We start from the raw sequence: 16949 nt of genomic DNA, 5'->3' as shown, positions 1-16949 counted from the left end.
GCCTGCAGCTGAAAAAACCCAAATGTGTGAAAAAGTCCTCCATAATGTAGCTTTCCCTGTAGAAAAGAGCAGTAACAAACAGAGGCAAATCACACTTTACGCCACAAATCAACAGTTGCTCTGGCTCTATATATATTACAGTTAAGCTTTTGCCAACAACAGGCCGTCCAATTACAGATGGGTGGCAACATGTGCCTTCTGATTTAAGACATGATGAACATGTAAATTTACAATATGTCTCCCTTGACATATTGTATATGCAAAGAAGGCTTATTCTACATCAGTGTGTTGTTTGTAGTATGATTCTCTTCCAGGAGGTTTTCAAGCTTTTTTTTTAATCCCTGACACAATCTAAATACAATCTCCCAGTCCAAATAATTAAACTTTTCCATGCAATTGGACTGAGGAGTAACCACATGTGCATTTGAATTCCTGATAACAGTATATGAGTTCCATCACACTGATGTTTTTGTTTTCTTATTTATGTTGCGATGTGTATCTGAGACAAGATAATCCACTTATAAAAAAGAAATCTTATCATAATATATCTCGGTTAAAAATTACATTATTTCTACATCTGGGTGGGAGACTCAAAAGTCAACAAACGATTCAGATCAGCATCCAGAGACAGCATGACTGGAAACATTTCAATCACACTGCTGAACCACAAACCACCACAAACCCTTGCTGTCTGTCTCTCTCTTTTGTTTCACTCACATCCACACGCACATCACACACATGATGCATGTTTCGACGCATGGTGGCCTATTTATTATTGGAGGGGTACTTCAACTGACAAACAAATACCTTGAAATGAAGTCATCTGGCCAAGACATGTTTACACAAACACTGCTGAGCGATTTTATGGCTGATGTTTTCCTCTGAGCCTTTACCGCTCACCCTAAAATTCCTCTTTTTTTCCCCCTCTATGTTCCCAAACACATGATTGATCAAAACACAGCATTAGATGCTACGCTGGGTCCATAAAAACCACCATACTCTAAAACAAACCTCTCTCTGAGTGAAGTTTAGGGTCCAGATGTCTTCACATTACAGAAGAGAAAAGAGGGGAGGACCACCAGACTTGATAACACGCTGAGGTCAGAAACGTTAGCTACCCCGTTTACTCCCCCTGTCACCCTGTCTCCATCCTCCCCGTAACAAGATCCTAATAACGAAGTCTGAATGTATTAGGAGTCAAATGTCTAACACCACAGGGTCTGCACAGACTAAACAAGTCCAGTTGATGGTGGAAAGAATTGTTCTTTGGGAGAAATGCGTCTAGTGGCCATGCCAGAAAACATAAATATGGAGCAAGCCACCGGGGCCCCTCTGAAACATCTGCGGGGTAATTAATTGTTCTAAAAGCCTGGGTGGCACTGTCGTCACCCAGGAATGATCAGCTGTGGATGTAGTTCTATCCTGATTCTTGAGCATGCAATGTCTCTTTCTGAGTCGGCTTCTCTTACCCTTGCTACTTTTCTTAATGAGAGCTATAACCTTTGGAAGAACTATTCATTAGAGGGTTATCTTTCATGCACACGACTGTTCTTAGCACCCCACTTACTGACCTGCACAGACAGGATGAACCCTGCAGAATCTCAAATCGTGTCACTGAATCATAGGTTCAGTTTGATCCATCATAATCAGAATGATCACTATTGCACTGATATGTATTGTCTAGATAATGACACAGCCACACAGGCATACGTATGCACACGTGCATGATACTTGCCCATTCCAACACATTCACGGCAGCTAATAAACTGATGTAATGATGCACAATTTGGTAGGGAAAAGGTCATATTGCTCTTATAATGTCTGATATTGTGGTTTAATAAAACAAACGGTACCATGAGTTTACTTGGTTGTTATCAAGAAAAATGCACATACAATACTGATAATATTGAAAAACATATTTCCTAACTCTAACATCCACTTTTACAAACATAGTCATCATTTGTGCTGCACTCTTTTCAAAACCAGAACGCCTTACTAAATCAAATAAAACCCCACGACAAACATTCCTGCAGTTTGAGCAGTTATGGCCAACTACAGTGTCTCTACTGTGATTTAATTATTTGCAGCAGTAGTTCCATGGCACAGAAATAGACTGGATTCCACTTCTCAAAATAAAGTTCCGATGTGTGATGGAGGGTTGTTGAACTATGTTAAAATCGTCACTATGTTTTATTTACATGCATATACCGTATACATAAGCATGTGCTTGGGTTTCCATATGTGCTTAAATAAATTGAGTGAAGGTCGCTGTGCTTGACAACAGGTGCCTTTGTGTTTTTCTTACTCTCAGCAGAATAAACCCTGCTGTCAAGTGTTCCGAAAATAACCAGCATGCACCAGAAGTTACCAGGAGGGAATACGGCCAAGTCGACAGTGTTGCTGTTAGCAATACTTTACACTAACATTTTGAAATGCTATGCTTATTCTCCAGTTACTGCTCGCATTGGCTTTGCCAAGACAGGTGATCGTGTGACGACTTGTTGAAAGACATAAAGTTTCTGGTCACAGTGAAAGGTGGAGTGTGAGCAAGGTGACAATTTCATGTTGTGAGGACTTGGGGAGTGAGATGATGTGGGATCAACTGCAGATCTATGGTTGCACGAGGGTCTGATCATGTACCATACAGTATATGTAGGATCATCTACAAGATCTGATGGTTCATTCTGTTATTCCACCACTGAACTTACTGACGCAACTACATACCACTGCAGTTTACAAAAATATATGGCTGAAAGAATAGGACTTACTCAAAGTCTAAATTGAAACCACCCCCTGAAAAACAAGCGGTAAAGGCGCCTCAATTGTACCTTTTGGGATCCACCAACTTGTAGAGTTTCCCGCTGTGTGACTGTGCCATGCTTTTACTGCTCGCCAGTATGTAGACTTCACCTGAAAGAGAGGAGTTGTCACATGGGGACAGTCCATAAGCATGATTTAGATGATTTTTAAAGAAAAAGCATAATGGGACAATTGAATACGCATGACTGCGAACCAGGCGGATAATTTGATGAGGAACAAGCCCGCAACAAGATTCCATAAGGATACAAATTGTAAACATATGTCTGTGGGGCCGATACTTTGGGACACATGCCCGTCCCTCCGTGATTCTTGCACCACTTGCAAATCATGATCAAATGCAGGAATCTTAATACCTCTTCAAATGATGACTCCAAAAACCTGGCAAGAACTGTGATCAAACATTTCTGATGCCTGTTGTTGAGTGCCTGTTGATTGATCCACATCACATGTTTCATTTTAATCAGAAACACTAGTGCTGACAGTTAATATTTCTGTCCGGTGAGGGTCCAATTGGTAAGACATGTTCTGTATTGTATTAATACGCTCACCTCAGCTCACCCTATATGATCTCAATACAGCAGTCTTCCAGGTAAATAGCAATACGTCTCAATAACCCATGCAAAACACTGCCTTGTAGGTGGCCCAATAGGCAAGGATATTGGCGCAATTAATACAGGAAAAAGTACACTTTCAATATCCTGCAGGGAAGGTGCTGTGGAGTTAAAGTTGAAGAGGTATAAGTTTCCCAGTAGTTAATGTGACACTTCCTGTTGGCTACGAGTTTCCCAGACTTTCTACTTCTATGTGACACCCTCTGATAGTGTGGAATAACAGACTGGAAAATCCCTCACAGGGTGGCTTCATACATACATCACTGTTAAATACACAAGACGATGACTTTATGGGATGGTCTGTCGTTTAAAGTATTACAAGGCATCATTCAGGAAAAAAAAAAACCTCACTGTGACTTCAGATGTGACTGTTTTCAATGTGAGGATATGAACACATCACAGGAAGAGAAAAGAAAAAGGCTGGCCAGATAATATAAAGAAATACAGCAAAAAGTGATCAATTCTATCATAAAGGTTTCCCATTATTGCTCTACTCACCCAGTTCATCTTCTCCAAATCCCAAGATGTGTCCCACAAGCATAGAACCACAGGAACCGACTGAGCCCAAACACAGAGCTTTCTCCTGCCACTGTTCACCAGCTCCTGATGTTGATAGAGAGGACTTCTGGAGTATCCGCAGGTTACTGGGAAAAACACAAAACACCAAGTAAGTCCTCCTGGTCAGTTACTGCAAGTAACTGTGTCATGGCTTACTGGTGCTGACATTTCCTTTTCAGATATCATGGTGTCATAATAAACACGTGCTAATATCTTAAATAACCAAATTTCAATAGCCAAGAGGTAGAAGTTTTGTAATTAATCTGTTCCAATACAGTTATGTTGCAGAATTTCAACTGTACTATACTTACATTTTGGATGTCATTCATTTGACATTAGAGCTAAATGAGCAATAAATGATTAATTTCAATATCTTCATTAAATTTTATTCATAACTTTTGTAGGTAAAGTGAAGATATTGTTACTGTGAATTCTGTTGGCTACAGACTTATTGTGAAAATCTGACATTGTGACAGCAGATCTGTAGCTACTGCGTTGACAGAATGTCATGTGCACAGTTAGATATGAAGGCGAATTGTACGGAATAAATGTTTTTCTAATGTTTTCAATTTACAAGTCAGAGTAAAAGTGACAGAGACAATTCAGTTCAGTCATAACTATGTTGGCTTGGATTAATCTGGAAACAAGGACAACTTTTACTTTTTGCCACATGGTTCACTGACCCGTTTTCCTTCTCCGCCCCATGTTGCACATGGTGTTACTTAAGACTTCGTCTTTTAGTTTCAAAACAAACATCATGTTGAAGCATTTACTTCGCCACAAAAATATGCCCCCAAACTGTAATGAGGCACAGAATCAACCAACCACACATTGTTTTAAACGCAACTCCTGATAGTGTACTTCCCGCCCATTGTTTACTTCCTTTGTTTACTCAAGTGTCAGTGTTTGACATCAGCAAAGTAGGATGAATTACAAACCAAAGAAAAGTGTGAACAGCATAGGGCAGGATGACTAATCTCCACTTACACTGAATGGGCTGAGCCACAGTGGTGACAGTAACATAAAACTTGTTTTTGCCGTGTGGATGGAACTTTGTATGTACGTTGGCACAAGCTGATGCTTGGGTCAGACTGAACGGTGTGAGAAGAGAAGGAAGAGGCGTGTTGATCCCAGTAAGACTGAAGATGGTTCTGATAACACTGAAGTCAACAGTACATGAACACAAGATTATAACGACTTGTGCCTGAACTCGTACAACATTATTTAATACCGCAGGTTTAAAAGTTGGCTGTATCAATCGCACTTACCCATTTTTATCTCCAAACACATAACTGCCATAGAGTCTTCTGGACTGGCAGCCTCTGTAGATAAAGCCCCCCACAGGCGGTGCTCCTCCAGTTGACTGCAGGTCGTACACAGAAGGCTCATTCTCTAGAGAAGATAAAGGAGGTAAAACTGGTGATTGTCTATGCAGTGCTCACATGTTCTCCATGCATGCATCAACAGCAGACACTGATTTATCATAGAGGCCATCATTTCCATTCGCTGAAATGGAATAGAGTATTGTGTTAATCTGTATTAATCTGTATCCTGCACAGCTTTCTATCATCTTTACTAAAGTACTGTTATAATTTATTCCTATAATAATAAATTGTATTTTGTTGTACAGTGTACATAACGTCATCATAGTCCATTACACATAATGGTTCCCCACGTCAATGAAACAAAAGTGTAACAGTAATTTAATGGGGCAGCAATGTATTTGAACTTTTTCCATTGCAGCCAACTTGACCTGGATTGTCTTTATGAAAGCTGGAAAACAACATATTCATGTTTTTCCATCTGTGCCAAGGAGGATTTCACCTGCATCTATTTGTTTGTTTGTTTGTCTGAGTGTCAGGAGGATGGGTGGGTTTTCATTAGGGGGATGGCAAAGGGGTGTAACAGGAGACAAGGAAGAGCCTAATTCATTTTGGAATAGATCTGGACATGTTTATGTATTTCTCAGGAAATATTACAAGGACCTTGGTGGAGGTCTGCGCTCGGCGAAGTGTGACACTGATGCAATATGGCATGTTTTCAGGATTACAGTTGTCTTGGCAAAGGCAAATGTCAATGGAGGCTTGATGCCTTTAAAAAATGTATAATCCAGCGTGCTGATTTCCCAGTGGTAATCACTTTGGGTAACTGGCTAATGTCACAGACCATCTTCCTCACGGAGGACAAGAAGAGGCACATTGGATGAGAGAGAAACGGATATATGTGGGTTGCCAAAGCAACTCTCACTGAAACAAACCACAATGATTTGTTCTTTTTGAAGAAAAGTAGGCTAAGAACTGCCAGGATGTTGCTTATGAGTGGAACTAAGCGCCTCTGAACAATGTGTTCAACAATGCTAAGTCGTCATCTAGACAGTTATTGTTGCTGACAGCTTTAAATCTTACTTATGGACACAATCTCGCATTCCTTTAGCATATCTGCACGCTACAAGGGGGACTCTTTCAAGATCACATCATTTTTATATTTAACCTTCACCATCTTTGCTCTCATCCCAGATTGTTTCTTAACTTGATGCCAAAACACCATGTTCTTAAAAAGGAAACACATTTGTAAAAACAGATGGGATTTTCAAAAGGATAAATACCAAAGGTTATCCAAGAAGTTGATGTTTTTTCAATTTTTTCTCAAGACGTAATGTCATCAAACTAAGACTCACTCAATGATTTACAACCAGAGCTATAATAACCGTAAAAAATAATGAATTGCGTTCAAATTAAAAAAGGTAAATATCATTTTTGGAAAGGGAAGTTGTAACTCACCATAATCTTTTCCCTTTGTGATCTCCAATATTCTTCCAGCTGATGAGTTTTTGCCGCTGGCATCTGTACAGAGGATCAGGAGACTTCCATTCTGTGTCTGAAGCCGATCCACTGCACACCTTAAAGATACAGAATACCAAAAATAAGAGGAAGAGAGTTAATCTGAAACTCGTCACAAAACAGCTGCAATAAAACAGCATAACTGCAACTGTATTTAAGCTTTTAGTGTTTGTAAAACCCCCCAGTATATACAGTATGTACATTCTTTAAGCAGTGGATCTCTTTACGCTCTCTTACTCAAGGGTTTCACCCACCTGCCTGGGTCATGTAATCCATGGGCAAATATTTCAGGTGGCTGATTGGTGCTGTTGAAGTATGGGTTATTGTGGGGTATGGAATAGGGTGAGGTACAGCAGTCGGTGTCCACATCTACCCTTAGGACGGACCCTGTGAAATCACTGCATTCAAACACACAAACAAAATACACCTTCACGATGGTGGGAGCCAGGAAGCTTTCAGTCTTGAAATCTGTGGTCATCTGAAACATGACCCTTTGACCTTTGACCTCACCTGAGTCCATCCATCTCCTCCATATCATCCAGGGTGATCATGCCATCTCCCAGGACGATGTGCAACAGACCATCAGGGCTGAACAGAAGTTGACCACCCAGGTGTTTCCTGTGCAGCTCTGCCACTTCCATTAGCACACGCACTGTCCTGGTGTCTACCTGGTTTGGGTTTTTCCTGTGGAAACACATAACACATGATTGCTATGGACTTTCTGTAACTGGCTGCCTGCTTCACCAACTAATATTTGTTTGTATGGATACACACCTACCTAGAGTCTCATAGAAAAAAAGGCTTTTGGAAGATTCAAACAGGACCCCAAAAAGAGTATCCTGTTTGGTAAAAGTGACTAAAGAAAAGCAATGCAATGTTTAAAAATGTTCACTGTTAAGAACAAATTTAGATGCTCTGATTATGATGTTATCAATATTATATTGTTGTTATATTATATTATATTATATTATATTATATTATATCATTATATTATCCTTAATTGCTTTCAAAAATAGTTATTTAGGTGGGTGAAATAATACCAAGGACAGGAAATGCTGATGTCATTCAAAACGTTTTTTTTGGTCCAGCATTGAAGTTAAATGGTTTCTGTCTGAAAATACTAGGACTAGAACTGATGCAGACAGAGTGGATGATGCAACACAGGCTTCAAAAACTTGCCCAATTTCTGCTTATGACAGTAACAAGGATTTGGCTCCATAGTATCATCAACAAATATTACACAATGTGTTGTTTTGGGTAGGGTGTTTTAAATCCAGCCACTTTGAAATGACTTGAACAGCCATAAAATGCTGTAATTTTTCTATTGGATCCTTCAATTATGGGCTATACACTGCAGTCACCAAGGCTGCATGCCAAAACTACAATTAAAATTACATCATTTAGTCAGAAATACACCTATGATTATGCAAATTAAAATGAAATAGTTCGTGAGAGTAGATTATTTCCCTGATCATAGCTCATTGTGAAAGTAGTGTAAAGAATCTAAATAGATCATTATAAGGTTTTGCAAATGAACGGGCGTCGCACATTCAGCAGAATACAGAAACAGCTGAAACCTGTCGGCGTGTCTCTACCCATGAGAAAGTAGACTTGAAATATCAGAGGCTTCCCCTCTTGAGTGTCTAAGATCTTTTATAATTCCTCTAAACCAGTTTAATGCCTCGAAAGTGAAGAGCACCAGACGGACAACATTCCACACCCAAGCAGCACTACATGCATCTGTTTTTGACGGAGGAAAGTTAGTTTGCCAGGACCTACATTCTAAATCCTATGTATGCCATTCAAGTCTTCAACTGACTTCACTGGTTTTGAATGTGATTATTTAAGATGTAATCAATCAGCCCAGGACTTTCTGAGCATGATGTTTCAAAACATACACTTTTTGTGATGAACTTGATGTGACTCAGGTTCAGAGATGATGACCATGCCTTATTCTCATTGCATTTGGTCATGTTTCTTAAAATAATGTCACAATTGAGCAAATTATTATTCAAAAAATAGCATCAATTTGCTATTGTTCTATTAGAGGAGTCCACTACCCACAAAGCTGCTGTAGCTAATGTTATGTGGGGTTTTACTTTGGTGGTTTATCAGAGCACATCATAATTATCTTGACAAATATTGAAATGCCTCAATAATTGCATCTTTACTTGACTATTGTTGCTTGGTTGTATCATCATGACTTGATGGTGTTAAAAGGTTATGACCCAAAATGAAATGCACTGCTATTTCTAATACAATTACAGATATTTCTGGATTTGAATGCTGTTTGAGAGAGCACACAAAGAAAACTAGTTTGTGGGAATTCTTGTTGTAAACAGCCTTATATTTTTTCCAAAAAAGACGGCTCAAACTCATTAAGTTTGAAGTACATTTTGCATGAATCCTAAGAAGTTAAGCTGGTTTAATGGTGTACTGACTGTTGAGGTTATGGTGCCCTTTTCAGACAGTGTGAAACCTATATTTAAGGTAGATTTGGCACACACTTCGCCTATTACCTCGAAACGGTGTACTCGACCACACGGAGTATATGGTCGTGTGGTCCGATGGCCCAGCGCTCTTGGTTGGTGGTGTAGGAGACGTAGAGCTTGCCATTCTTCTTATAATTGGGATGGAATGCCAGGCTTAGTAGGCCCCTTTCATCTCCACCCTGCAGTCAGATGAGAAACACAAAAGATCCAGGAGTTAATTATGCCCCTCCTCAGCTTCTGCTTGGTTGTGTGGGGTTGAAATCAGCCCCCCCCCCCCCCCCCCCACCTCTGTCATCTTCATCATCACCAAGACCACTACATGCAACCCCTACTACACACCCATCACCCCCCACCTCCTTTAAGTCTTCAACCTCTCTAATCCCCCTTTTTATGTATCCATCACATTCCCTTTCACACTCCTGGTATTCTCTCATTCTTTCTTTTCTACCCTTGCCTGTTTCACTTCACACCTTCACCAACCTCCTTGAATATACCATTAGCAACCATTATAAAGCATTTGACTCTGGGTAGAATTGCCCCTCCTCTACAACCCCCGCCTTTGCACGGTCTTCTCTGCAGCCTGGTTATGTGCGCTTGTCCTCAGGGTCGGGGTCCCCTGTGACACCCCAGCCCTCACGGTGGCCTCCATTGTGCAGTGATTTGTGTGTGTAATCTTTGGGGGATATCCGTGAATGCTACGCTGAGTGGCTGAAAGAATTTATTAGCTCACTCACAGTTCATAGAGAGCACAAAAGTCCAGAGTGCTTCAGCCCATGCTTTTTCCTCCCCATCCTCTCACTCCTTCCTGGTTTATACAAAATGCATGCAAAATTTGAGGCTTGGAACGGGGGGTGAAGGGGGGGGGGGCAGAAAAAAAAAGAAAACCTAAACAAGGAAGGGGCTGCCAAGTCCCACTGTCTTGGCAACATGTTTAGAAAACATCTAAATTGCTTGTGTAATATGTAAACCTTTGTCTCACCCCGGAGGCAGCTACATCAGTTGTCACTACCCTGGTGGTCCTCCCATCATAGTTAGCTGTAATAATCAGCTATAGCATTTCATTCCCTAGGCAAGGCGAGCCAGGTTGGACCTTTTTTTGGGGTGGGGGGGGGGTGGGGGGGGCTGTTCTCTGTTCTCTCCTTCACTATTTCTCCTGGACAAAAGAATGAGCAGAATGCTGGGCTTAGGTGTGAAGAATGTTTATTAAGTGGTCCCTGCGTGATTGTATCCTTCCAAAACAGCTTGATGATTTCTTTGCTTCTTTTTTCTTTCATTGAGAGCGACCAGAAAAAAAATCATGTGGGGACTTCTTAGTCACATATAACAGACAAACAAGCATCATATCTATCATAAAGGAAACTGTATTATCTACTAGGTATTCCCTATTAACTAATAAAGGAGTTCAGAAATGAACAAGTCCTGGTTTAGACTTATAGGTGTAGTCTATGTGACAAGCCAACTATTACATAAATTGGTGGACTGGATCTCCAAGTTCTATTTGGACTATGTCAGTCCCAGCCCAGTCAAACAAAGCAGTGACATAGGCCACATTCGAATGCAAAAGAGATGACTCCTTTCAAAAGAATGTACTTCAACTACCAATGATTAACAACAAAAAAACCCTCATGAAAAGCCACTGGGGTTCTATCTATCTGAATATCAAGACAAATGTTGTCAAAGATGACAAATAAATCTCCTCTGCAAACATGTATGAGAGTACCTCTAAATGTCAGATCATTGAATTTCAATAAAAATGGAGGTATGTGGGAGAGGATGTAGCACGCTGTACAGCTGGATGTGAGTCGGAGAATAGATGATGGCACTTGCCAAAGAATGTCACAATGCTTCATGTTGGGAGGAGAGATACTCAGCCGCACCCTGAAATGCTAGATCCATATGTTTGGATTTTGGGATGCACTGACCCACATCCCTAAAATAAACTCATCATAGGGAGTGGGTCAAAGACTACGGTTCCAAAGAGGCCTAGATCCAGAGCCAAATGGGGACCACCAAAACACACAGTGATGAAATGGGCTGAAATATTAGCTCCTTTGCTAATGACTAACTCCTTCAGCAGCATGCAGCCAGGGGAGCTGGCACCACAGCCATAAGAAACAAACATTGCTTTTGAAAGCCTTTAGCTGGGAGAGCCATTCCAAGGAGATACCTTGATTAAAAGAAGACAACGTTCCAACTCATGGCTCCTGAACACCAATCATGGCAAGACTGCTGCCAATGCTGCAGTAGGTAAGATATTCTTGGCATGCCTTAAAGCTTATATCCTGAACAAACAAGGCTTTTTTCATATATGATCACCTGGAAAGCTTATTTTCAATGTGGGAATCATTGTACATATGATCAAATACTTCTGTACTGTGAGTGATTGTGCCTTAGTGCTGCTGGTTACTTTCTTAATTCCTATTTACAGTACCTATGCATGAGGATGAGGAAAGATGAGCAGTAAGATTATCAACTTTATTGCCACTAGTAGTGTAGCACCTATTCAGGATGGGCTAATTAACCTCTAATATTTTCCTGAGAACCATTCATCCAAACTCCTTCCCACTTGACACTGATGGCTTATGGCTAAGTTGAAAATGAAACAGAAAACAACTTTTAGCCAAAAATGATAGCTGCTAATCCAAATGACTTCAAACTTGACATTTACTCAGCCTTAAGCAACATATCTGAGAAGTTTGAATTGGATAAAAGGTTGTCAAAAAAAAGCAAAACACACAAACGCACACGTAGATTCTTCTTGCTATAAAAGAGAAAATTGTTTTAAATTATTAAAAATTCTTGAACAACAAATGTAAAATTTGCTGATAACACCCACACTCTAAACTTTATTAATCTATATATGACTGTTATATCAACTTAAAAACATTCCCTGTATTTTCCCTGGAACATTTTTGTCTCTTTTATGACCGCCATCATTCTTTCACAGTCAGGCAGGGGGTTCTGACTGAATCTCTTGAGGTATTATCTTTTCATTTTTCACAAACACCTGCCTCTGCATTCCTCTTTCCCTCCAATTCTGTTCTCTGGGGCTCCAGCTTTGGCATTGTCAAAGTTTTGGCATCACGCCACAAAAAGCTGAGAAAGTGAGGTGCAGGGATGAGGAGTGGTTGTTCCATCACATATCACCGTGCATTACATGGAATGCTCTCCCCATCTTCGTGGTGGAGGCAGTTACAAACAACTCCACAATTTCAAATTCGGCAGTGGGAGCTGTCTTTCAGTCCAGTGACGCATGTGTCGGTTCATGCATTGTTACCCTGATTCTTTTGATCCTCACAGACTCGTGGACATTCCTACACTAAAAGACATTCCACATGAGTTGATTGGAGAAAAACAATGTCTACGCCCATCACTCAAATGCTACCTGAAATATATGGACTCGCACTCCCCTCACACACAAACTTCCTGTGTAGAATGATCTATATGCTTTTCTTCTTATGTGATGTAAACCATTGAGCCAAATAAATATATCAAATTATGTTGATACGACTAATAAACTTTCTCAGAATCTAAATGCATCCAGAATTATTTCACTAAACTCCTCCATTTCTCAACACTTCAACTATCAGAGAGAATCCCACTGTTGAAGGAAAACAACATGACCAAACCGAGCTTGACCTCAGCTCTGTTTCTAGTCATAGTAAAGATGAATAAGGTCACTTATTTCAGTCTGTCAGAGAGCAGCCCTGAGCCTAGACTAGCTGCTGAGAATGCAGAACAGCGGTCAGCGAACCAGAAACAAAAAGAATACCATGCTGTGACTTATTTGTTAAAACCGTGAAATATACTATTGAAGCATCCTGCCACTGTTAGATAGGCAGTGGTCTGTCAGTGCTGCTCACAGATGTCTTCATTTATACAGCTCAATGTCACTATAACATATGCTGCACTTGTCTTTTCTAACATAGAACAATGACAGCTACTGATATTTTTAAGACGCCCTTTATCATCATTGTTGGCTTCAAACTACACAAACACTGGCTGAGAATAAATCTAAACAAGTCAGAGCACAATTCTGTGTTGTTCAAAACTGTCATAACTCTGTAAATCTTTACAAAACTCTCCAATAAAACATCAAGAAGGACAGACACTCTGCTGCCAAAGTTCTTGTAATATTCCCTGAGAAATTAATCTGTCCAGAAAACATGTTTAATGTGTTTCTGAAAATTAACACTGTTTGGGGAATATCTTTGCATATTGCATTTGGAATTTGACTAGCAATATCTTTCTACATTGATGTGTTCCATGGTTGTGATAAACTTGAGGGGCAGGATTCCAGCTCAAAAACTCAGAACAATACATGAAATAATGTCTTTAGTCCATCAGAAGAATTCAACTAGAAGTTAGATTGATCGAAATATCAGTTAAGGGGTTGGTAAACACCCAAGACCTCAGAGACACAGTCTAATCAGCTGATCTGTAATAGCTGAGGAGGGTTCAGCTGCAGAAAGAGGCATCAATGGTGATGCCAACTTCTTAGTTTTTACCGAATCAGACAAGGGTGGCTCAGAGGTAGCTAGAAAGATGAATTTATAATACCAACGTACCACATTAGCATACAGGTGCAGTTTTGTCATTGATTCACTGAGATTCCCGTAAAACATAGATAAAAGGAAGAAAATGCATTTCATATGTGCCACAAAGTTAAAGTTTAATACTCAATTTTTAATGTAATTAAATCTGTCCAATCAGGTGGCTTGTCCACAGTTTAGCGATGAAAATGAAACAACGATTAGTAATTTGCCAATATTACAAAATCTTCCCCAATATGAACCAGATTCCATTATGAGACTGATATGAAATGATGCGTGCCCATTAATTTACAGTGGATTACAAAATGATCGATATTTGGGTTTTGTATTGATTAAGTTGTGTCATTCATTAAGTTGCATCATCAATACGTTGACAAAGAATGATGTAATGATGATTAACCAATCAAGTTAGAGGTGTGATAACATGACCCAATTGGTCTGTGTGTGTGTGTGTGTGTGTGTGTGTGTGTGTGTGTGTGTGTGTGTGTGTGTGTGTGTGTGTGTGTGTGTGTGTGTGTGTGTGTGTGTGTGTGGTGGGTGGGGGGACTAGAGTGTAGAGATTGAATTTCAGGAGAAGAACACCCACAGTGCAGCTAAGGGCCCACACCATCACAGCACAGCATTGTTTCTGTGCAGTTCAGCTTAATTGGCACTGGGGGGTAGAAGAGCAGGAGGAAACACAGAACATTACAATCAAAGCATGTGCATGAGGCTGATGATAAACCTGTTATCTGCCCTGTCTCTGGAGGGCCTTGAGTGCCTCTCTCTGTATAAAGACAGCTCCATCCTGTTGATGCTGCCAGTAAACACCTTAGCCCTCCCCTGCTTCTGTCTACCCTGTGTGGCTGGGAGCTCGTTCTAGCAGCCAACATCACAGAATAGGACTCCTGGGATTGAGCCCTGTCTAATTATCATAATGATCACTTTATCCACAACCTGCAGACTGAATGATAAGAGAGTAAAGCAGAGCAGGGAGAGCATTCTGCAGGGGGCAGTTACATATTCAAATGCCGTGCTCCGTTTCACTCCATGTAAACAAAGTGTCTCGTCAATGGAGGAGCAGGAGGCATGCGTGATAGATAAACTTCCTGCTTGGGAGTGTGCCTCCAAATTATCCCAGCAATGCCATGTCTTCATGCGATCTAAACTATTCCACACAATTATAAAATTCTAAATCTGAGATGCAATCAAGGATATGGATAACAAATCAATGTTAAGATATCATGCTGAAAATGACAATGTTGGATACCAACAAGTTAGAATCTCGCAAATTTTCTGATATCCCAGCGGCCCATTTCAGAAATTGGCATCCAACTAAAAGAGATATAATACGTCCAGCTTTATGTCATTTTCACTTCATTGCCTATATTTATTTTTTCCTGACAGGGGGCAAAGCCAAACAGATCTAAAACACATGTTTGCATGCCCCCTGACACCCCAACATCCTGTTATGTCCCCTATTCTAACCTTAATGGTGACAGGAGGTCAGGTAACAAGGTAGATAGATAAACATCAACATTTCTTTTATACACATATAATGTCACACACTAACCCATCATTATTTTACTGTGAGGGGGCAGGAGAGGGAAAATGAGACACTGGATTAAAATCCCTGTCCCTATAGAGTGCGTAAAGAGAGCAGACACTTGATGAAGCGCTACTGCATGTTTTGAAGGCCCGGTCATTCTGGCCATCCTGTGTAATGTTAGAATTCTTACAAGAACAATGTGGGAGAGATTATGACAGACATTAACCCACCTTGTGAAAATTAGCAGAAAATTAGCAGTGAGCACAATGTGTGCTGTATGTACAGTTAATTAGCAGATAATAGCATGATGATTAGCCACGATCACATTTGATGAATGACTGCTTATTTGGAGTAATTATCTAATTGAGCGCTAATAGTGAGCAGGCAGCACTTTTAAGAGTGCTCACACTCAACCAAAATAGTCAGGACGTTTACATAGGTGCAAACAGTTCTGTCAATTAATGTAAAGGCACTGCCACATTAATTCCTTTCAAATATGTCATACAGAAGAAGCAGTTCCTCTTCTCTGTCCATCTATGGTCTAATTTATCCATATTACTGCATTACTAACCCTCCCTGTGATATACTACGAGGGCAGGCTCATTCCTACCTTCAGACCACTCTGGACTAGCTTGTGAATGTCCAGGAAGGGCTCCTTGAGCAGCTGGAGCTCATGGTTGAGTATCCTGACAATTCCTTCCCTTTCCAGGACAAAGAGCCGCTGGGATCCATCCCCACAATGCACAACGGCCACCGGCTGCCGCAGACCACTCAACACCTCCTGGGCACAGTAGCAGTTGTGTTTGTGTTTCCTGGGTAACAAGAGAGAAACAAAAGGTCACAGACTGATTATGGTGGTGAATAATCCAGTTGTAAGGTAGAAGGGCATGGGAGAATTTGAAGAAGTGGTAAGTGGAAAGAAGATCAAAATGATGAGTAATAAGGTATATATTGTTTGAATAACAGTTTAATTAAGACATTCACAATGAGTTGCTAGATCACAGAAAGTCTATTTCATATGCTTTGCTGAGTACGCCAAGAACACGTCGCCATCTGTATAAGAATGCACACACAATGCAGACAGACAGGGGAACAGAACATTCCACCGCTGCGCCAAATCCATGTTTGCGTAAAAGGGACAGCCAGAACAGCAGAACAGCTAATTCCAAACACTGATGCTGTTGTGTGTGTTACATGTTGCGCTTCTGATTGTGGAACGCCAGAATGCAATCTAAAACCACACCCTGGGGCAGTATTATGACAGCTATGTTTGGTTCTGTGTAAACAAGTGAAGCACCATGATACCAGGGTCATCTGGGAACAAGCTAGGAGATTTGGTTGCTTATCTTACCTGCTGCATTATATCATATGTTTTATGAATACTCCCAACTCAAAGACAGATATCAATGCACAGCGAAGTCTAGTTTATCAATGTCTAATTTCCACCAATATCTCTAAGGTCTTGTCTGTCTTCTGTACAAGGGCTTTCTTCTATCATTTCCTTCTACAACCAACTGAATGCACCAGGTAGAAAGCGTTTTCCTTGT

At 40.5% G+C, this 16949-nt stretch overlaps 1 protein-coding gene across 3 annotated transcripts in view; it reads right to left on the bottom strand.

Moving 5' to 3' along the window:
* Positions 1-16949, bottom strand: part of hhip (hedgehog interacting protein) — a 34068-nt gene that overhangs the window by 5394 nt on the left and 11725 nt on the right. For all 3 annotated transcript variants that reach the window (XM_086211761.1, XM_086211759.1, XM_086211762.1), the window contains exons 4-11: positions 16013-16214; positions 9349-9500; positions 7340-7513; positions 7084-7227; positions 6770-6888; positions 5258-5381; positions 3930-4075; positions 2829-2910 (exon numbers count right to left, since the gene is read on the bottom strand). In XM_086211761.1, the coding sequence (XP_086067887.1) occupies positions 2829-2910; positions 3930-4075; positions 5258-5381; positions 6770-6888; positions 7084-7227; positions 7340-7513; positions 9349-9500; positions 16013-16214 (1143 nt within the window). The remainder of the gene's footprint in view (positions 1-2828; positions 2911-3929; positions 4076-5257; positions 5382-6769; positions 6889-7083; positions 7228-7339; positions 7514-9348; positions 9501-16012; positions 16215-16949) is intronic.

This window comes from Aulostomus chinensis, chromosome 8 (genome assembly GCF_037954235.1).
Source record: "Aulostomus chinensis isolate RoL2024-O1b breed Wild chromosome 8, RoL_Achi_v1.0, whole genome shotgun sequence".
Taxonomy (NCBI): domain Eukaryota; kingdom Metazoa; phylum Chordata; class Actinopteri; order Syngnathiformes; family Aulostomidae; genus Aulostomus; species Aulostomus chinensis.
The sequence above is the reverse complement of the archived record's forward strand: the minus strand, read 5'-3'. Positions and strand labels throughout refer to the sequence as shown.